At 42.2% G+C, this 23,997-nt stretch overlaps 1 protein-coding gene across 1 annotated transcript in view; it reads right to left on the minus strand.

The window, feature by feature from the left end:
- The window catches only part of LOC311107188 (uncharacterized protein), a gene marked incomplete at both ends in the record, with an annotated part of 94,963 nt that overhangs the window by 27,106 nt on the left and 43,860 nt on the right, over positions 1-23,997 (minus strand). The window contains one exon of the mRNA XM_084149677.1: positions 20,406-20,602. Coding sequence (XP_084005803.1) covers positions 20,406-20,602 — 197 coding nt within the window. The remainder of the gene's footprint in view (positions 1-20,405; positions 20,603-23,997) is intronic.

Consider the following 23,997-nt stretch of genomic DNA (forward strand, 5'->3'; position numbering starts at 1 on the left):
GTTACATGCGGAGATCCTCCGTTCACCTACTCTGCGTCTCAAAAAGACACGGCGGTTGAAACCAAAAATCTCACATTTGGACTCATCAGACCAAAGGACAGATTTCCACTGGTCTAATGTCCAATGCTCATGTTTCTTGGCCCAAGCAAATCTCTTCTTATTATTGGTGTCCTTTAGTAGTGGTTTCTTTGCAGCAATTCGACCATGAAGGCCTGATTCACGCAGTCTTCTCTGAACAGTTGATGTTGAGATGTGTCTGTTACTTGAACTCTGTGAAGTATTGACTTGGACTGCAATCTGAGAGGTAACTCTGGGTGTTCCTTTCCTGTGGCGTTCCTCATAAGAGCCAGTTTCATCATAGTGCTTGATGGTTTTTGCGACTGCACTTGAAGAAACTTTCAGTTCTTGAAATGTTCCGTATTGACTGACCTTCATGTCTTCAAGTAATGATGGACTGTCATTTCTATTTGCTTATTTGAGCTGTTCTTGCCATAATATGGACTTTGTCTTTTCCCAAATAGGGCTATCTTCTGTATACCAACCCTACCTTGTCACAACACAGCTGATTGGCTCAAACACATTAAAAAGGAAAGAAATTCCACAAGTTAACTTTTAAGAAGGCACACCTGTTAATTGAAATGCATTCTTGGTGACTACCTCATGAAGCTGGTTGAGAGAATGCCAGGAGAGTGCAAAGCTGTTATCAAGGCAAAGGGTGGCTACTTTGATGAATCTCAAATATAAAATATATTTTGATTTGTTTAACACTTTTCTGGTTACTACAATATGTGTTATTTCATAGTTTTGATGTCTTCACTATTATTCTACAATGTAGAAAATAGTAAAAAATAAAGAAAAACCCTGGAATGTGTAGGTGTGTCCAAACTTTTGACTGGTACTGTACAGTCGTTGTCACGATCGTCTACCAATGAGGAGGAGGACCAAGGCGCAGCGTTGAATGTGAACATATTATTTATTAGAATGATCACCCGATCAAAACAACAAAACAACGACGTGACAGTCGACGGTCAATACACAACCAAACACGAACAAAATCCCACAAACCCGAATGAAAAACAGACAGTTAAATATGGCTCCCAACCAGAGACAACCCACGACAGCTGACACTCGTTGCCTCTGATTGGGAGTCACTCTGGCCAACATAGAAATAAACACCCATAGAAACAAAACCCATAGATTTACACACCCTGGCTCAACATAACAGTGTCCCCAGAGCCAGGGCGTGACAGTCGTGGTCAAAGGCTTTGAGAATGACACAAATATTAATTTTCACAAAGTCTGCTGCCTCAGTTTTTAGGATGGCAATTTGCAAATAATCCAGAAAGTTATGAAGAGTGATCAGATGAATTGCAATTAATTGCAAAGTCCCTCTTTGCCATGAAAATGAACTTAATCCCCAAAAAACATTTCCACTGCATTTCAGCCCTGCCACAAAAGGACCAGATGACATCAAGTCAGTGATTCTCTCGTTAACACAGGTGATAGTGTTGATGAGGACAAGGCTGGAGATCACTCTGTCATGCTGATTGAGTTAGAATAACAGACTGGAAGCTTTAAAAGGAGGGTGGTGCTTGAAATCATTGTTCTTCCTCTGTTAACCATGGTTAACTGCAAGGAAACATATGCCGTCATCATTGCTTTGCACAAAAAGGGCTTCACAGGCAAGGATATTGCTGCTAGTAAGATTGCACCTAAATCAACCATTTATCGGATCGTCAAGAACTTCAAGGAGAGAGGGTCAATTGTTGTGAAGAAGGGATCAGGGCGCCCAAGAAAGTCCAGCAAGCGCTAGGACTGTCTCCTAAAGTTGATTCAGCTGCGGAATCGGGGCACCACCAGTGCAGAGCTTGCTCAGGAATGGCAGCAGGCAGGTGTGAGTGCATCTGCATGCACATTGAGGCAAATACTTTTGGGGGATGGCCTGGTGTCAAGAAGGGCAGCGAGGAAGCCACTTCTCTCCAGGAAAAACATCAGGGACAGACTGATATTCTGCAAAAGGTACAGGGATTGGACTGCTGAGGACTGGGGTAAAGTCATTTTCTCTGATGAATCCCCTTTCCGATTGTTTGGGGCATCCGGAAAACACCTTGTCCGGAGAAGACAAGGTGAGCGCTACCATCAGTCATGCCAACAGTAAAGCATCCTGAGACCATTCATGTGTGGGGTTGCTTCTCAGCCAAGGGAGTGGGCTCACTCACAATTTTGCCTAAGAACACAGCTATGAATAATGAATGGTACCAAAACATCCTCCGAGAGCAACTTCTCCCAACCATCCAAGAAGAGTTTGGTGACGAACAATGCCTTTTCCAGCATGATGGAGCACCTTGCCATAAGGCAAAAGTGATAACTAAGTGGCTCAGGGAACAAAACATTGACATTTTCGATCCATGGCCAGGAAACTCCCAAGACCTTAATCCCATTTGAGAACTTGTGGTCAACCCTCAAGAGGCGGGTGGACAAACAAAAACCCACAAATTCTGACAAACTCCAAGCATTGATTATTCAAGAATGGGCTGCCATCAGTCAGGATGTGGCCCAGAAGTTAATTGACAGCATGCCAGGGCGGATTGCAGAGGTCTTGATAAAGAAGGGTCAACACTGCAAATATTGACTCTTTGCATAAACTTAATGTAATTGTCAATAAAAGCCTTTGGCACTTATGGAATGCTTGTAATTATACTTCAGTATACCATAGTAACATCTGACAAAAATATCTAAAAACACAAAAAGCAGCAAACTTTGTGAAGACCAATACTTGTGTCATTCTCAAAACTTTTGACCACGACTGTATGTCTTGACGATATTTTTAGCAGTTATTCAAAATCACTACAGTAATCTTATACATTTAATTCATTGCTTGAAGTAAAGACAACAATTTCCCTTAACCAAAGACATTGTACAAGTAGGAGGGGCAAAAAGTGGGGTCCAAACACTTAACTACCCTAACGAAGAAGATTCTATTCTTCAGATCTCTAAACTAGCAAAGATTTAATTCATTCTAATTCATAAAGTTTGCTTTTAAATATGCCATGCACTTACATACAGTGAGGGAAAAAAGTATTTGATCCCCTTCTGATTTTGTACGTTTGCCCACTGACAAAGAAATTATCAGTCTATAATTTTAATGGTAGGTTTATTTGAACAGTGAGAGACAGAATAACAACAAAAAAATCCAGAAAAACGCATGTCAAAAATGTTATCAATTGATTTGCATTTTAATGAAGGAAATAAGTATTTGACCCCTTTGCAAAACATGACTTAGTACTTGGTGGCAAAACCCTTGTTGGCAATCACAGAGGTCAGACATTTCTTGTAGTTGGCCACCAGGTTTGCACACATCTCAGGAGGGATTTTGTTCCACTCCTCTTTGCAGATCTTCTCCAAGTCATTAAGGTTTTGAGGCTGACGTTTGGCAACTCGAACCTTCAGCTCCCTCCACAGATTTTCTATGGGATTAAGGTCTGGAGACTAGCTAGGCCACTCCAGGACCTTAATGTGCTTCTTCTTGAGCCACTCCTTTGTTGCCTTGGCCGTGTGTTTTGGGTCATTGTCATGCTGGAATACCCATCCACGACCCATTTTCAATACCCTGGCTGAGGGAAGGAGGTTCTCACCCAAGATTTGACGGTACATGGCCCCGTCCATCGTCCCTTTGATGTGGTTAAGTTGTCCTGTCCCCTTAGCAGAAAAACACCCCCAAAGCATAATGTTTACACCTCCATGTTTGACGGTGGGGATGGTGTTCTTGGGGTCATAGGCAGCATTCCTCCTCCTCCAAACACGGCGAGTTGAGTTGATGCCAAAGAGCTCGATTTTGGTCTCATCTGACCACAACACTTTCACCCAGTTCTCCTCTGAATCATTCAGATGCTCATTGGCAAAGTTCAGACGGCCCTGTATATGTGCTTTCTTGACAGGGGGACCTTGCGGGCGCTGCAGGATTTCAGTCCACGGCGTAGTGTGTTACCAATTGTTTTCTTGGTGACTATGGTCCCAGCTGCCTTGAGATCATTGACAAGATCCTCCCGTGTAGTTCTAGGCTGATTCCTCACCATTCTCATGATCATTGCAACTCCACAAGGTGAGATCTTGCATGGAGCCCCAGGCCGAGGGAGATTGACAGTTATTTTGTGTTTCTTCCATTTGGTAGGTTTATTTGGTAGGTTTATTTGAACAGTGAGAGACAGAATAACAACACAAAAATTCAGAAAACGCATGTCAAAAATGTTATAAATTGATTTGCATTTTAATTAGGGAAATAAATCAATATTTTACTTAAAGTACTGTAAACTACAAACTATATCTGAAGCCAATCATACCAATTCAAAATAATCCAGAGATTTCACGCTACATGTGACTTTATAATTTTTCTTTTTTATTATCATACAATAAAGACACCCACTCCCAACCTCATCATGAAAAGCACAACTATAACTCTTATTAGTAGGGAAATTACAAAACAACGAAAGCCAGGGGAATCTAAGCATTCCTCTCATTGAGCTTCTGCTAAATGACTAAAAATGTAATTTAAACCACTCTTAGGCTTTCAATCATATATTCCACACAATGTATTCATTTGTTCGTTATTCCCTTCCCTCATTAATTCCCTTCCTCCAGCTAGCTAGCTAGCAGTAGGTGATTCGCTGAGCTCACTCCAGCTAGCTGAAGGAGGGAGGCCATTTTGGATGTTTTAGTTTGGGATCTTCCATGAGGAAAATGAAAGGATTAGGGATTGGGATGGAATGAAACAGACAGCAATTCTACGCCTCTATTCAACAGGGCACACACTCACAACAAGGGATGAGAGGGATGGGGAGAGAAAAGGATAGATCATGGAAGAAAAGGCTGGTGTCTTACTCAACATAAAGGCCCAGCGCAGTCAAAAACATGATTTTACTGTTTCTATACACTAAGTGTACAAAACATGAAGAACACCTTCCTAATATTGAGTTGCACTGTTGTGGTGGGATGGAGTTTTGGCTTGCCTGGTGACATCACTTGGCGGTAAATTAGACCAATAAGAAAGAGAGTTCCAAACCTCTCTGCCAATAAGAGTTTTCCCCTCCTTACTCAGACCACTCCCAGACAGTCCTAGCAAAATTCTTGCTTGAGAAATTGCTCTTTGCTAAGAAGCTGTTTTTGTTTCTTTTTGACCATCTTAATTGAAAACAACACAAGAAGGTACTTAATTATTACCCAGAAATTATTTGATATTGAGATAAAAACAGCTTCATTGGACTTTTAATGATTGTGCATACAAGTTGCAAATGATACAACCATTTGTAGCAAGTCAGTAAAAAAAATAAAAATAAAAATCATAAGAGCATCCAAACAAACTAATACACAAATTCTGAAAATTAAGGGTATTTAAAATATTGTGGAACTAGAAATCAGCAGAACTGCTCCTCTCCATGTGACACCAATTTATTTAAAGGCATATTCATGACTAGTCATTGATCCTCTGACTCAGCCAATCAATGGTTCTTCTTCCTCTCCTGTCATCAGTCCATGAAAACAGCTCATGTTTCCAGGTCAAAGTTCAGTGTTTGCACTCGGCACCCCACCCCACGAGCATTATGAATTTAATCAGAGAAATGTAATTTATTTATTCCCTAAAAAAATAGATTACGGACAAAGGAATGCATGTTATGCCAGATGTGGAAGTGTGTGTGTGTGTGTGTGTGTGTGTGTGTGTGTGTGTGTGTGTGTGTGTGTGTGTGTGTGTGTGCATGCATCCATGTGTGTTTGCATGCATACGTATGTACGCGCATGCATGTCTGTGTGAGCATGCATGTCTGTGTGTTTGTGTCTGTGCGTGTGAGTGTGTGTGTGTAAAATACCCTCCTCTCAAGCGTCCTGGCGGGTGTCCTGCCTGGTTTCAGTTTACACACAGAGGTCAGGAGGGCAAGGTAAGAAAGAGAAAGAGAAAGCGAGAGAGGGAGCAAGAAAACATAAAACACCAAATAATGCATGCAGTGCAGAATTAGGACGATGCACACAAATTATAAAAATCCAGAAAAGAGACGTTAAATTCTACAACCACCTAAAAGGAAGCGATTCCCAAACCTTCCATAACAAAGCCATCACCTACAGAGAGATGAACCTGGAGAAGAGTCCCCTAAGCAAGCTGGTCGTGGGGCTCTGTTCACAAACACAAACAGACCCCACAGAGCCCCAGGACAGCAACACAATTAGACCCAACCAAATCATGAGCAGACCAAAAGATAATTACTTGACACATTAGAAAGAATTAACCAAAAAACTGAGCAAAATGGAATGTTATTTGGCCCTAAACAGAGAGTCCACAGTGGCGGAATACCTGACCACTGTGACTGACCCACAATTAAGGAACGCTTTGACTATGAGCATAGCCTTCCTATTGCGAGAGGCCACCGCAAGTGTATAAATTGAGCAGTATAATAAGAGTCGGGTAGCAGCAGTTGTGATATGTGTAGCATGAATGTACAGTTAATTCGGAAAGTATTCAGACCCCTTGACTTTTTCCACATTTTGTTACGTTACAGCCTTCTTCTAAAATTGATTAAATTGTTTTTTTCCCTCATCAATCTACACACAATACCCCATAATGACAAAGAAAAAACGTTTTTGTTGTTGTTGCAAATTCATATATTTAAAAAAATTATGAAATATGACATTTACATAAGTATTCAGACCCTTTACTCAGTACTTTGTTTAAGCACCTTTGGCAGCGATTACAGCCTCAAGTCTTCTTGGGTATGATGCTACAAGCTTGGCACCCCTGTAGTTGGGGAGTTTCTCCCATTCTTCTCTGCAGATCCTCTCAAGCGCTGTCAGGTTGGATGGGGAGCGTCACTGCACAGCTATTTTCAGGTCTCTCCAGAGATGTTTGATCGGGTTCAAGTCCGGGCTCTGGCTGGGCCACTCAAGGACATTCAGAGACTTGTCCCGAAGCCACTCCTGCCTTGTCTTGGCTGTGTGGTTAGGGTTGTTGTCCTGTTGGAAGGTGAAGCTTCGCCCCAGTCGGAGGTCCTGAGCACTCTGGAGCAGGTTTTCATCAAGGATCTCTCTGTACTTTACTCCGTTCATCTTTCCCCCGATCCTGACTAGTCTCCCAGTCCCTGCCACTGAAAAACATCCCCACAGCATGATGCTGCCACCACCATGCTTCACCGTAGGGATGGTGCCAGGTTTCCTCCAGACGTGATGCTTGGCATTCAGGCCAAAGAGTTCAATCTTGGTTTCATCAGACTAGAGAATGTGTGTGTGTCTGTGTGTCTGTGTCTGTGTGGGTGTGTGCATGAGTGAGTGCATGTGTGCTAAGGTGCGGAGAATCAGAGCAGGTAGTCAGTCCAGTTCAAGATATCATGCTTCCATACCGTCTACGTAATGGTAAGGGAGAGAACAGCTTGTGGCTGGGGTGTGTGAGGTCCTTAATGATGCTGTGGCCTTCCTCAGGCACCGTTTCGAGTAGATGTCCTGGATGGGTGGGAGCACAGTCCCAGTGATGTAATCTGCCATCTTCACCACCCGCTGGAGGCCCTTGCGGTCGTGGACGGAGCAATTCCCATACCTGGCAGTGATGAAACCGGTCAGGATGCTCTCGATGCAGCGGTAGTTTTGGAGAGGACCCTGGGTGGCTTGCCGAATTTCTTCAGCAGCCTTAGGAAGTAGAGATGCTGTTGCACCGTCTTGACAAGAGTGGTGATGTTGTTGGTCTATGACAAGTCCTCGTGATGGGGATGCCTAGGAACTTAAAACTCGTGACTCTCGCTACAGCAGTCCCGTTGATGTGGATAGGGGCATGTTCCCTCAGAGACACATATTTCCCTCAGATTACACAGACCCACAAAGAATTAGAAAACAAATCCAATTTTGATAAACTCCCATATCTATTAGGTGAAACACCAGTGTGCCATCACAGCAGCAAGATGCGTGACCTGTTGCCACAAGAAAAGAGCAACCAGTGAAGCACAAACAGCATTGTAAATAAAGCCCATATTTATCAGTTTATTCATTTTCTATTTAATTAACTTTGGCAATGTAAATGTTTCCCATGCCAATAAAGCCCTTTGAATTGAATGAGACAGCGAGAGAGGAATGAATAGAGAGAGAGCGAGAGAGAGAGAGAGAAAGAGAGAGAGAGGGGAGTGAACAGAGAGAGAGAGGAGTGAACAGAGACAGACAGTCTGTCTGTCGGTGAGAGAGAGAGAGAGAAGGGGGGGGGGCAAGAGAGAAGGACGGAACAGACAGAGTTTAAAGTTTTATTGTCACGTGCACAAGCACAGGGAAATACATGCCTTTCTTGCAAGCTCTTTCCCACCAATGCATTAATTAATATCAGTAATACTATAAAATAAAGTAAAGTAGAACAGAAACACAAGAAATAAAAATAAGAACACAAAAAAGTACGTAAACTATATACAGGGTCAGTTCCATGGTTAGTGCCAATACCATATTTATAATGTAATAATAATATGCCATTTAGCAGACGCTTTTATCCAAAGCGACTTACAGTCATGCATGCATACATTTTGTGTATGGGTGGTCCCGGGGCTCGAACCCACTACCTTGGCGTTTCAAGCGCCGTGCTCTACCAGTTGAGCTACAGAGGACCACAGGGATACTGGAGTGGTAGGGGTAGATACTGTATGTATACGGGTGAGGTGACTAGGCATGAAGATATATGATAAACAGAGTAGCAGCAGCTTATATGATGATTGTATGTGAGTGTGTATGTGTGTTGTAGTGTGTGTGTGAGCGTGTATGAGTGAGTGTGTAGAGTCCTGTGATTGTGCATAGAGTCAGTGCAAAAATAAAAAAGGGTCAATGATAGTCTGTGTAGCCATTTTGTTAGCTCTTTTGCAGTCTAATGGCTTGGGAATAGAAGCTGTTCAGGAGCCTGTTGGTGTCAGACTTGATGCTCCGGTACCGCTTGCCGTGCAGAAGCAGAGAGAACAGTCTATAGCTTGGGTGGCTGGAGTCACACCGCCTGATATAGAGGTCCTGGATGGCAGGGAGCTCGGCCCGGGTGATGTACTGGGCTGTCTGCACCACCCTCTGTAGCGCCATGCGATCGAGGGCAGAGCAGTTGCCATACCAAGCAGTGATGCAGCTAGTCAAGATGCTCTCAATGATGCAGGTGTATAACTTTTTGAGAATTTGAGGGCCTTCTTCACGACTGTGTGCATTGTGTGGACCATTTTAAGTCCTTAGTGATTTGGACACCGAGGAAGTTGAAGCTCTTGACCCGCTCCACCACAGCCCTGTCGATGTGGATGGGGGCGTGCTCGCCCCTTCCGTTTCCTGTAGTCCATGATTACCTCTTTGGTCTTACTGACGTTGAGGGAGAGGTTGTTGTCCTGGCACCACACTGCCAGGTCACTGACCTCCACCCTATAGGCTGTGTCATTGTCGCTGGTGATCAGGGAGTACATGGGGGGACTAAGCACACACCCCCGAGGGGCCTCCTTGTTAAGGAGCCTGCATGGCGGAGGTTACGTTGCCAACCCTCAAGTCCTGGGGTCGGCCCATCAGGAACTCCAGGATCCAGCTGTAGAGGGAGCTATTTAGTCCCAGGGTCCCAAACTTGGTGAAGAACTTGGAGGGGACTATGGTGTTGAACACTGAGCTGTAATCAATGAACAGCATTCTCACATCGGTATTCCTCTCATCTAGGTGGGTGAGTGCAGTGTGGAGTGCAATTGAGATTGCATCGTCTATGGATCTGTTGGGGCGGTAATAGTTGAGTGAGAGAGAGAGATAGAGAGAGAGAACAAAATGGACTAGAGGCCTGGAGCAAGGTGGGGGTGTGCACGAGAGGGAGAAGGGGAGGAGATAAAGAGAGAGATGGGGGGTGGGGGGGACAGGGAGGGTGTGAGCCCGTGGAAATGCCGCCAGCGCATTCTATTCAGCTCCAATGGAGGAGCAACTCCTGATCAGGCCATGCCTAGGAGAGACGAGGAACGACCAGGAACAAAAAACCCATTTGATTAGGAGCCCGGCAGGTCAGCTCCAGAAATCCCTGGGTCAGGGCCAGGGGCAGAAACCCCCTCACAGAGAGAGGACCCACTGACAGGGAGGGAGGCAGAGAGCACAGCAACCAATCAATCCCCCACACTCCTCCCAACTGCCTGTCTGTCCTGAGACCTTCCCATGTAATATATCCAGCTTCACATTCAAATGAAATAGTTATCTTCTTCCCTCCACTAACTTTCTCCCCAGGTTTCTGTAAAAGAGAACGTGTTCTCTGCCAACGTACCTGGTAAACGAATGATGAAAAAATTGATAAACAAAAACATCACTCAGCAACAGATCATACACACATTGATAAACACTCTCAGACCAAATCCTGATAATTTATGTGTTTATTTCCTTACTATGCTTATAAGCCTACATTCAGTGTGTGTGTGTGTGTGTGTGTGTGTGTGTGTGTGTGTGTGTGTGTGTGTGTGTGTGTGTGTGTGTCTTTGTCTGTGTGTGTGTCTTTCTCTGTGTGTCTGTGTGTCTGTGTGTCTGTGTCTGTGTCTGTGTGTGTGTGTGTGTGTGTGTGTGTGTGTGTGTGTGTGTGTGTGTGTGTGTGTGTGTGTGTGTGTGTGTGTGTGTGTGTGTGTAGGGGAGGTGGAGGAGGGCTAGGAGGAGAAGGGGATGGGTGACGACCATGTGGTGCAGTGCCATTAAGTAGCTTTTTACACACAGGAAATGCTAAGTGGACAAAGCTGGCCCCGATCGTCACAGATGGATGTGACCCAACAGGATGCATATAAACCAAAGAAGAAGAGGGAAATAAAACACCAGAGTGAACCAACAACAAAGCCAAAATCTCACTGCACTGACACCCCTCGCCCTCCTCTGCACGTTTTCATTACAGCCCCTAACCCCTGACCTCTACCCAACCCCCAATCAAACACTAAAGAGTGTTCCCGTTTCCCCCCTGCCCAAACTAACAACAGTGCTGATTATGGACCGGACCAATATTTGATCAGAGGGAGTTGGTGGGCACTAGATCATTCTGCTATGGGTTTATCAGAAAGGAAGGAAATTAACCTAGGTTAGGTGGCTGGGGAGAAGGAACACAATAGTAGTAGTAGGGCGACAATCTGAATTCACTTCACTGAAAATGGGAGACTAATGTAAAATAATGGCAAAAAGCACAGGCCAGCATTGAAAATAGAGTTGTATTTGTTTCGGTTCTTCTCAATTGTCATTTAATCGCCCACTGTTCAAAAACAGCGAAACAGCAAAAACAGCTCCATCCTGTAAAGCTAACGGATGGAGCTGGAGAAATAGAAGCCCAGATTTTTTTTTTTTAAATAAGCACTGATAAGAAAAAATAAACACAGGTCGACATATATCTTTTTTGTTTCTCACTTGTAACAAAAGCAAACAGGAGCATGATAAAGCCTACTGCTAGGTCGTGTTTATTATAGCATGCAATGGAAAACGTTTTGCAATTGAAAATGAAAGTCCAGGTAGTCGCTCCGTGTTTCAGTCAGTTTTCTTCGGTGTGGTGCCTAATGAACATGACCCTGATCTAAACGTACTTACAAATCAAATCTAATACAAGTGGCATTTCACTTAAGAATCATGCTAAATGTCAAGATAAGGATAGATCTATAATAGTAAAGGAATACAATTACCCAAATTAAAATATGTTTTTAAACATTGTTTGCCGCTAAAAGGTTGCTCTTTCATAACGATTAGCCGGCCTGGCTACCTTGCGTATATATACAAACTGCTGCTCAGATATTTCTAAACCGTATTCTTCAGAAACGTACAAATTATTGCCAACATGGTACCTGTAGCTCTCCTTTAAATTAAGACAATATTTTGTTTCATTGACTACACTTTGTCTTCATAAAACAAAGCTCAATACCATCGGTATATCAACTAAGATGGATCAATGTTCACAATTAAACTTTAAAGTAACCAGAATTGAAACCTACTGCTGGATTCATAAAACACACTTTAGACCAGGGGTGTCAAACTCATTTTGCCCGGGGGGCCGCATTCGGTCTTCAATGAGGTCCGGGGGGCCGCAGTGATTTAAAAAAATATTTCCTCACCATCAAAATTAGCAAAAGATAGTCCTCTATCCATCGTTTTTTAGAATTTTCTATGCTCCCTGACTGTCTAGATTTCATTTCAGTGATCATTAGCGAGCTGGACACAAGTCAAGAAACTGTATGGATGTAGGTCCATTATAATTTCTACACAGTTTAAAGTATATTGAGTTTGTTTCCCCCCCCCACCCAAAATAAATCAATAAATATATATATATATATATATATATATATATATATATATATATATATATATATATACTGTAGGTTGCTCTTATTATTACTATTATTGTTATTATTTTTATTCATTTCACTCAAACCACCCATATGTTTGACACCCCTGCTTTAGACAGTGCCTGGATTTGAATGGCAAGACTAATAATTTCAGGGATGGTTTTAGAAACAAGTTGCCTATTGTCATATGACATTTCAGACCAACTATTGAACATTTACTGGTTTGATCATTCTACAAACAATTATAAAAGTTGTGTTTTTCCTCTATGTTTTATATTAATCAGTAATTATCTATAGCCCTTTGGGTACATCATTTGTTTCCATATTTGTTCTGTATCTACAAAACAAAACAAGTCTGCCTTATTTCCTCCAGATGAGTTGAGATCATAATCATAAAGATTTGTGGTCAATACTTGCTAGTTGCTAGGTAAATACTAGCTAAATGCTAGGTGAATGCTAGTTAAATGTTAGTGAAATGCTAATTTGGTTGCATTAAAACAGCATTTCGTACTCAGGTTCAACAACAAGTAAATGTATGATCAAAACTCATTATAAATACATGCTACCAATAACTTATATCATAATGTTATCCTGTAAACAAACGATTGACATTAAAAATATGGGGAAATGTCTCAAACAAGATCCATAGGCTACTGTGTTGCTACTTGCTAACTAAGGTGGGAAATGTAATGGTCTTAACAGTTTGTTGCGCCACTTTCCTTCCATTAAAAACTCTATCAAAAAAAATAAATAAAAAAAACATGAATAATTTAAACATCAAGGGAAATGGAACTTGACAATGACAAATCAACCAAACCAAGATGGTCTATTTTGTGAAGAGTATTTGATCCAGGGTCTTAGGTAATTGAGAACAAATTGTATTATATACTGTCTAAATAAAGGCTGAAAAAAAAGACCTTATCCAGAAGCAAACGCCTCCTGTAGCTCAGTTGGTAGAGCATGGCGCTTGCAACGCCAGGGTTGTGGGTTCAATTCCCACGGGGGGCCTGTATGAAAAATGTATGCACTCACTAACTGTAAGTCGCTCTGGATAAGAGCGTCTGCTAAATGACAAAAAAAAAACATAAACTGAAGAGATGAAATAAATGTTCCTGAAATAAAACACTTCACTTCAGACAATTTCACAGAAACACACAAAACAGTTACATAAAAAAATGCATTCAAACCCACCAAGCTTCTTCAGAAGCAATGCCAAAACCAAACCATTTGTTGTGCATCTCTATGAGTTCTAGACAATACCAAGAACACAGATCACCCACCAAAACTGGAATCGGTCTATTCTACAATGTTCCTGTTTGTCATGTCAATAGAAACAATCATTTCTAGCACCACTTCTACTTTAACTCACACAATCTACCTTTCAAATTACCAATCACATTCCCCATATATGGACGACGACCCAAGCGAAAGTCACATGACCGCTTTCTTCTTCTTCTTCGTTTTTTGAAGCGTTGGAGTAAAAAGGGGGAGGTGGGGCTGTGGGCCCACTTTGACCTTGGCTACGCCAAACACACACACATGCATGCATACACACAGAACCAAAAATCTCCAAGTGCTCAGATATTATTACGGAGTGGACCTGGTGGCAAGAACAGAAAAAAGCAACTGAAAAAGACATGCACTCGTGCAAACACACACACACACTCTGAGGTTTCTGATGGAGGGATAAGGCCAGTGCAGCAGCACACAATGTTTAACGTTTTCAGACTTGATCACTAGCAGAGGGAGAACAGCAAATCCAGCCCCTTCCATTTTTCATCTTTAAAGAAATTCCTCCAACAAACAAAAAAATGCCTGAGGATGGGGCAAACCCCACATCCACCCCGAAGCGAAAAGACACACCACACACCAGGTTCAGCTAAACAAGCATGAAAATGTGAGGTGCTCAAGCAACACACACACAGAATAGGCCTACATTAAATCTCCAAAAGAGGAAATGCATGAATGTAATTCATCATAAATCATCACTAGTGAAATAAACAAACAAACATGATAAAAAGGTGTCATAGTGCGGGTGCGCCGCTGGCACAAGGTAGTAGTAGTGGTCATAAACACTTGGTGACAAGTGTTCCTACACAGAAGCAAAACAAACACACACATAAATGCTTGCAGATGGCTGTGTAGGAGTGTGCAGTTCCCTGATAGAGTATTAGCTGATGGAGCAGCATGCACACACACACAGACACACACACACACACTGGAAGTGATCGGACGGGAACCCCCCTGATGTCTGGCCCCCTCAGGAAGATTTCTCTGGGGTGAAGATGGGACCCGCTCATTTTTTCTTTCTCCCTCTCATTTTTTCTCTCTCCCTCTACATCCTCGGTCTCCTTCGCTCTACGTCTCCCTCTCTTTCTTCTTCTCTACCTCCCTCTCGCTCTTTCTCTATACCTCTCTCGCTATCTCCCTTTTTGTCTCTTTCCTTATCTCAAGCTCTTTCTCTCTTTTCTCCCTCTCTCTTCTCTTCTGTACCTTTATGTTTCTTATTCTCTACCTCTCTACCACCTCTCTCGCTTTTCTTCCTTTTCTACCTCTTATATCCTCCTCTCTTCCTCTCTCTCGCTCTCCTCCTCTGTCTTATCTCTCTCCCCCTCTCTCTCTACCACTCTCTCGCTCCTTCTCTCTCTCGCTCTCATTTACATTTACATTTACTTTTTAGCCATTTAGCAGACGCTCTTATCCAGAGTGACTTACAGTTAGTGAGTGCATACATTTTCATACTGGTCATACATGATGTGTAGATGATATATCTCTGTTACATACAGTCTGTCTGTCTGTCTGTCTACTGGTCTTTCAGTCTGTCTACCTGTCAGTCTGTCTACCGGTCAGTATGTCTACCTGTCTGTCAGTCTGTCTACCGGTCAGTCTGTCTACCTGTCAGTCTGTCTACCGGTCTGTCAGTCTGTCTACCGGTCTGTCAGTCTGTCTACCGGTCTGTCAGTCTGTCTACCGGCGCTCCTTCTCTCTCTCTCTTCCTCCCTACCTCCCTCTTCTACTCTACTTCCCCATCACTCCTTTATTTCCTACCACTCTCCTGTTTTCTTTTTCCCCACCCCTCCGTCCCTCTCCCCGCTCTTCCTTCTCTTGCCCCCTCCATTATTTTCTTCTCCAACCCGTCCTCTTTCCCTCTTCTGCATAACCCCTCCTCTCTCTCTCCCTCCCTCTCACTAACTTTCTTACATGCTGACCACACCGCCCGTGTCACGTGCTCGAGCTTTTCAAAATAAATGTACACATACATGTTATTCGATCATTGCACCCACACTGCTCGCTTGCGTCAACAAGCGTCTGCGTAGCCAGGCGCTAAAATAGAACTTGGTTCTATTTGTGACTCTTGACGCGCAGCAAGTCCCGCCTCGCCCATCTCCTCATTGGTTTTTAGTAGCATATACCCACGTGGGTGATTGAAAGATAAACTGAGGTCCACACTCCAGTCCAGTTGGTTGTGGTAATGCACCTTAAAGTTGGTTGCCAACCGCCATATAAAGTCCAAAGTAGAAGAAGGAAAGATTACTAGAAACGAACTCGGTTTACCCTTTTATCTGTGGATTTTTATTTTACCTTTATTTAACTAGGCAAGTCAGTTAAGAACAAATTCTTATTTACAATGACGGCCAAACCCGGACAACACTGGGCCAATTGTGCACCGCCCTATGGGACTCCCAATCACGGCTGGTTGTGATACAGCCTGGAATTGAACCAGGGGGTCTGTAGTAACGCCTCAAGCACTGAGATGCAGTGCCTTAGACCACTGCGCCACTCGGGAGCCCAAAATAAATAAATTAATTGTCGGAGTAGAGGACATTGTGCATTTCAGGTAAAATAATAACCCAATGTTTATATCCCAGGACAAGTTAGCTAGCAACAGCACGCTAGATAGCTAAATTGCCATAAATGTTTAATGCTTTCGACATGTCCCCAAATGAATATGGTTGGCTCAGAGTTCATTTTGATATTTCAACCTGCGTGTCCTGATCGCGTCTAGTGTGGGTGGACAAAATCAACATGCACACACGGATGCACGCACGAGCGGTGTGGTCAGCATGTTACTCCTGTCCTCCCATTCACCTCTCTTCCACCATTCTCTCTTTCCCTGTTCTCTCTCTTCTTTCCTAACCTCCCTCTTTAATCTACCTCTCATTTTCTCTCTCTTTCTCCTCCCCCTCTCCTTATCTCAATAATCCCTGCATGCATAGTAAATTATCACACATTGTCACAAACTGGAGCCCAATCTGAATCTTGCACTAAAATGCTAATTTTTCCATGGGACAAAATGTGTCTTTATCCTTGGAGAAAATACTTACAAGTGGTACAATCATCCCAAGCAGCAAGCAACAGAAATCCCCCATAACAGGAAAGTAAGTGTGTGTGTGTGTCATCTCTCCAACCTTTGAGGCTACGTCATATAACTGATCTCAAATCAGGCATGTCTGCAAGTGAAAAACAAACATACATGGCCCCCCAATCAACCCTACAACACGGTTACGTTCTAAACTCTAGATAGGTTTTTATGCATTTCAAATGAAAGAATTGTCCCATCAATAATATTTTCAGTAATATAGTTGTTTCGTACACTGACCACAGTGAGGTTCCGGATCTTGCACATCTGCGAGGCACCTTCAGGCACCTTCAGCTTGCATGAATGGCTTGCATGAAATTAGGCTTTATTAGTTGAGTGATGTTGTACATTGTGTTTTACTGGAATAGAAGTAAGCTACCGGAGACACAACTCATCTGGCTATACCTGCTAAACAAGGCTAATAATAGATTTTATTTTGATTGTTCAGGTTCACCATCAGCAATAGTTTTGGTAGTTTTGTTTTAAACAAATCAGTGTATATGGTTATTTTTAGATATACAGGGTAAAGTTGATCATTTCATAATGAGCAATCACTTTTGTGAGGCGCACTGCATGGCCGAAGCAAGAGAAGAAGAGAAGATCTCTTCGTAAAAACTTCCAAATGGTCAAAACCATTCGATTTTGAGATGGGGGTGAAATCCAAAGTAGTGCTATATATTCATTGGCTATGTCATAGCTAATTTGTAAAAGATAAATATTGATACATTACTAGTCAAACACTTAATCTGAAAAAATGACAAGTTAATTAGTGGGTGATGGTGATTTCAGAACCAAAGTGGGGAGACAAAAAACTGGCTACATTGCCTAGTCTCCCTTATAGCTCAGCTCAGGTGCCTACATAGTACATACACATAATTTACACACACACACACACACATCTCCACACAGACAGAAGTCAGCTCAGACCGATCCAGCTCAGAGAGGCCCAGCTCATGACCTCCATCAGCAGCAGATTTTAATTTAGAATGGAAAATGAATGTGTTTATGCAACAAATGTTAGTGCATCGAATAGTCTCGAACCTAATCATTTGAAACTAAAACGTATCGTTCCTGTGTATAGTATCAGAGCCCATGTATCTAGATTTGTGTTGAATCATCTTGAAAGTAAATGACTAAAATGTAAATGAAAGAGAAGATGCACATCTCTACTGAATTGACTATTTCATTGGTAGTTCGTGAGCAAATTGGGCATGATTTACATTTGAAAAACTACACTGAGTGATTATCATCATCATCAACATTATTACTGTAGTTATTCCTACATTATGAATGTGCACATGTGTATTCCTCTAAAATTGTATCATGAACGTTTATAAGACTCCTAGAATTATATCTTATGAATGTGTGTATTCCTCTAAATTGAGATCATACACGTTTATAAGAAATTAATGGATTATTATCATTATCAGCGTTATAATGATTGCTATTACTTTGAGATCATGCAGATTTCTAACAAAAGACAATAGAATTCTGCAGGATTTAACATAATTATAAACATAATGATTGTTATTACTATCTTATGAAAATAAGTAGCCTATTCTTCTAAAATCATGAACGTTTATAAGAAATGGCTCAATAGAATTATGAAGGGGTTAATCAACATTATAACAATTATTATTATTATTTTATGAATGTGTGTATTCCTCTACATTGAGATCATGAAAATGTTTAAGAAATGTCTTAATAGGAATCTGTACCATAGAGATACAAGAGCCTATAATGCATAGTCCTATTAATAGGCCAATGGTATTCTATTTAATTCTGTGCTCAGGCCCAGGCTAAGAAACTCAGACGCCAGACAATGTTTATTTGACTTCAGCAAGGCTCTCTCTCTAAGCAGACATCTTTGGCAGGGAGGAAGCTTGCAAGGCTAAAGTATGTACATCTCACACATCCACTAATGACTATGATTGATTAGGATTTTCGACCTATTCTGCTCATTTGGATTTCCTCTGCAAAGGAAAATATAGTACACTGCATGAACAACAGGGTGTATAATCTTCTCCTGTGCTGCAAGTTATGTTTATCAGTTGTTTCTTAACATAATTGTTTCTGCTAAAACACCACCAGAACAGGACACACGAACACACAGTACATTAAAATAAAATACTATATGCCGGCATGGCGCTATAATCATTTGAATATGATTAGGGGGCCAATATAAATAATTGATCATTGAACCAAGAACTTAACTAGTATGCAAATACTGAAATACATCTTAAGACTTGGGAGTTAATTTTTCATAGCATATATTGTGTCCACATGAAAAAGTTAGTGATGATGGGGAGGGAGGCTAATCCAGACTCATCGTGGAGAAGAAACGTCAGTTGGCCGGAGCAATGTGGATGGGTAGCCAGGCAAGGAGATCACAATGGTGTTTCAGCAGGTAGCCTAGCGGTTAAGAGTGTTGGGCCAGTAACCGAAAGATCGTTGGTCCGAGCCGACTAGGTGAACAATCTGTCGATGTGCCCTTGAGCAAGGCACTTAACCCTAATTGCTCCTGTAAGTCGCTCTGGATAAGAGCGTCTGCTAAATGACTCAAATGTAAATGGGTGTAGAAAACCCAACAAAAAGAAAACATGTTCACCCACATTCACCACTAGACCTCAACAGTAGCAGCTACAGCTGCAGCTTTAAGCAGCGCATTTCATCACTGTAAACTGCCTTGTTACTCACTCGTGTTTGACAGATGTTTTCAAGACTTCGGTTGGGGCGGTGCTAGGCGCTTACATCTTTGAACCAGAATGTTCTCTCCCAGTTCAATAAAATAACTTTCCGTGAGACCACAATAAAAGCACCTCCACCGCCAAACAGGGTGGGAAAATAAGATGGTGAAAATGACTACTCCTCATCACCTCTCGTTCATCCTCTTGAGTCTTTAAAAACGACTTTATTGGACCGTAAAAAGGCTATTTAACGGCAACAGAATACGTTTAAAATATAGGTATGAATATGAACTCGAATGAAAATCTACACACCCAAACTATCCATGTTATAACTTTCAACGAAGCAATTGTACGAGCACTCAAATGACAGTGTTTTGCACTTACTGTCAACAAAAACAAACACATCGTTTCTAGACTGAGTATGATGTTTCTTTCTGTTCCATTCTATTTATTTATATTTCTAGTAGGCTAGTTACTCAAAGTCTTTTAGCACGTTTTCCGATTTGGTGGGCCATCAAACATAATCTCCCTGTCCATGATGAGGCACTAGAAAAACTACAAACTGTGTCCTACTAGTGTTCTCCCTCCGCGCAGTTCAAGGGGAAGTGAGGGGGGGATCGTGTCACTTTAAGGAAACCCACAGCATGTTTTGTGTGCCATATACATCCTAGGGAAACGTCATGATGATACAAAGTAACACACTTGAACAAACTGTTACAATATCACCATCATTAAGTGACACAAATGTTGCAACCAACACTGGCCTAAGAAAGTGACACTATTTCGCAATAACACGTGATGTTATTGCCAAGCATGGACACAGGTTAATACAACGATGTTGTAGAATTAAAAGCCAGTCATTACTCTTTTAGAAACGATGGGCCCATGCTGTTTGACCTAGCCTACTGAAATATTGCTTCTCATTAACAAGGTGGAGTAGGCTATAACGTAGTCTATGGGGTGGAAGATTGCGCCAATGAGGGAGATGCCCAATGCCCACAACCCAAGCCCATAGCAGCACAACATCAACGTGGAAGCTTGTTCTCGTTCGGGGGAACTTACTTGGTGGACAAATACGTCCAGAGGGAGATCTACGGGGCTCCCCTCGCTGCTGGTCATTGATATAAATCCGAACCCCATTCGAACATTGAACCACTTGCAGTGGCCTGCTCCCGACAGAGGCTGGGGCAGAATTCGCTCTTCCTGCTCCGCCGACTTGGCGGTTAAAGCAGTCGTGTCCTCACCTTTAACCGCCCCTCCTAAAAGGCAAATGAAAGTAGTTAGCTAAATACAGTATGTATTGACATTGAGGTGTAGAAGTGGCCTAGGTAGGCTATTTACCCTATAGCCGTGCGCGCGTATAGTAGGCCTAGTAGTTGCCTATACACAACTTTTATGGAGCACCGTTGGTTGATAAACTCCATAGCCTAAGCGATGGGGAATCCCCATCACTGGACGATGTGTGATGTTCATCTTTGCTCGAATTCTCCCTGCAAAACGATTTCCGAGATCACCTAAGCGTGAACTGGCGCATGGTAGAGTGATTCGAACATAACGCAAAGCGGTGTAACATAGGCTACTTCTGGGGCTTCTACATAGCGCACAGCGATTTGCAATTGATCGGTTTGCCTTTGCAAATGGATGCTCACAGTTTTTTTTTTTTTTACTTCTGGAGCATATTTGCGTGCATCTACCACGCTTAACCAGCATTGTATGAAACTCAAAGGGCAGGTGTAGGCTACACACATGGTTCCCCATGCAAACCTCTGTTGGGCAGAATACGCTCTTTACCGTTGACAAACAGCTCCAACAAGATCCCAAGGTATATTTTCACATGGAAATAATCGTGGGCGGTACATAACATATAGGATCTATACCAATAGTCCTTCGCAGATCCCCTCAATATCATCAGAAGAAAAAGTAAGCGCAAAAAAATAGAAAATAATTGCAGAATAACCTTCGGCCATGTTTCCCCGCGGACCCTCTCTTCCAAAGTCCCAATCGAAAAGCTTCCTCTGCGAAAACGGGTTATGATAGTCACCATTAATCTGACATCCTCTATTCCAGCGGTCACAAATTTAGCTCGCATGGTAGTGCGTGCTTTCCCTCTTGATATTTTATCATGTCTCTCTACTTCAATCCCTTCCACACTCACTCAACTTCGAGCGCTTGCACTCTCTCTCGTTCCTTTTCTCATCCGCTCGCTTGCTGGCTGTGCCTCTGCCCGTACTAGACACGTGACTTTGTCAATGACATGCTTTCTTGCTGCTAATTTCACTACGGATCGAGGGAGGGGAGTGCAGCGAGGAAAGAGTGCAGCGAGGGAAACGGACTCGGAACCGATTAGAAGGTCCCAGTGGTCAGTCGTGTCCTCACAATAACACACTTTTATAAAAGGAAGGACTAGGCTACATGCCCGTTATATTGCTAAAAATGTAACAACTTCGGTCGAGAGGCGTGTGAAAGGCAGTAGGTAGTCTACTTTGCAATGGTCAGCCTTGTTTTCAACTCCTCTATACAAATTCTAATAGCCAAATCAACCATTTCTAAAATGTAATATTTGAATAACATCAGCTAAATGCACTAAATTGGAAATATAAATTAACGCAAACAAACATCTGGTGCAGTAAATATTACACCTGTTGTTCTGCTTATTTTATAGGACTACATTATTAAATTTTTCCTACGTTTCTGAGCTCGATTCAGTGGGCTACATGTGGTAAAATAGGCCTAATCGTTTTGAGATTGGGAATTGAGGTGTTTATTTGGATTGATAGATTACGTTTGTTTGTTGGACATATATTCATTGCTGCATGTACACAAATGTTCAATTCATTCGTTAAATATATCGCCAAATAATAACCTAAAGATTTTATTCATGAAGCTTTTGAGTAAATAGAATGTTCCATATGCATTTAACTTATGTAGGCCTACATTGAGTGCATGTGGTCCTCTGTAGCTCAGCTGGTAGAGCACGGCGCTTGTAACGCCAAGGTAGTGGGTTCGATCCCCGGCACCACCCATACACAAAAATGTATGCACGCATGACTGTAAGTCGCTTTGGATAAAAGCGTCTGCTAAATGGCATATTATATTATATGTTCACATGACCAGCCCCCTATTCCTCATTCTCTTGCATAAGCTATTATGCTCCAATGGGGGAAACCAGGACACAGTCCGGCAATATGGAATGAGGGTAAGTAGTACAACACAAACATGCAAACAAGTGAAGGAGGCCTAGTTTTAGGCTATGACTTCAATTGCAAATCTATAATACAAAATGGAAGATACATTGAAAGTCACGTATAGGCCTATGATTTATTTGGTTAACCTTAAGTGGTATACATATGGTTATAAAGGCCTGATACACTGCAAAGATTTCCATTGATAAAATGGAGGAGTGGGTAGAATGTGTGATCCTTCAGAACTTAACATTCAGAAAAAAATCAAACAATGGACAACATATGCACAGACATACCTCCAGGAGGTAGGGGTGCTGGATTATGGGCAAAGACAAAACCATCCACATCAAATTCAATATTTTTCTTAATCAAATAACATGGAAAACAATCACTTTTTGTGCAGTATTAATTTGCCATCCTTACATGTAAATATGCATTACTGTATTGTAGGCTCATCTAGGTTTGTACCTGTAGACTTTCCATCACCATGAAGAAAAACAATGCACATTGATGATGTGATGTGATGATTCCCATGTGGGTTCGATTCCCACGGGGGACCAGTACGAAAAAGTATCAAAATGTATGCACTCATTACTGTAAATTGCTCTGGATACGAGCGTCTACTAAAACGGAAAAGGAATGAATAGACCAGTTCAGTTTTCACATAGAAATAAGTTGCATTTGCAAAGTATTTAAAGAAACTGGAAAACATATATCAAGCAAGTATTTGTATATTCCACAAGTATTATCAGATTAACCGTTTTGTACAGATAATTATCAGACTCAATTTACAAATGCTGGTAAACACTCAAATACATGTCGTTTTTTTTTTTTTTATCACAAAAGGGGTGCACTGGGCCTTTACGAATCCTGTATTAGCTGACCAATATAGACCTCTTCAGAAAGTGCAAATAAATTCTGCAAAAAATCGCAGGGACCCACCTCCAAACTACTTCCCGCGGCTATTCGCATAGACACCGGACAGTAGGTTATGCCTACGAGAATATGGTTGGAAACATGAGTCTGATGTTTCTCAAGCGGACTCTATCAATTGATCAGCTCTTTGTCAATATTCAGTCGCAAAACTGTCAAAGTGGAAAAACGCGCTGGGAAGGAATTAATCAACAACAACCCATCCCCCCACCCAGCAGCAAAGCAACCCCAAAGAGCCCACCCTCCGGAATTCATGAGTTTAACCCATACCCCCAACAAAGGCCAGCCCAGCCCAACCCCCGCGCAAATTCTCTTTTTGAAGATGCGGTGAGGAGGCCTCCACAGTGGCCACAGAAATTATGGTTTGGGTCACAGGGCCGGCCACCGGTGTCAGATGTTATCGACTCACTCATATCCTGAGAAGGGGTTTTCTGACCAAACAGAGCTATGTTTGGAGCTTTTCCAATGAGACTTACCCCAACACCAGTGGGCGGCCAGTGTTTTATAATAATGTAAGCTCTAGTGTTATTGTGTTTCCA

The sequence above is a fragment of the Coregonus lavaretus genome (assembly GCF_964263955.1).
Source record: "Coregonus lavaretus genome assembly, chromosome: 31".
NCBI lineage: Eukaryota > Metazoa > Chordata > Actinopteri > Salmoniformes > Salmonidae > Coregonus > Coregonus lavaretus.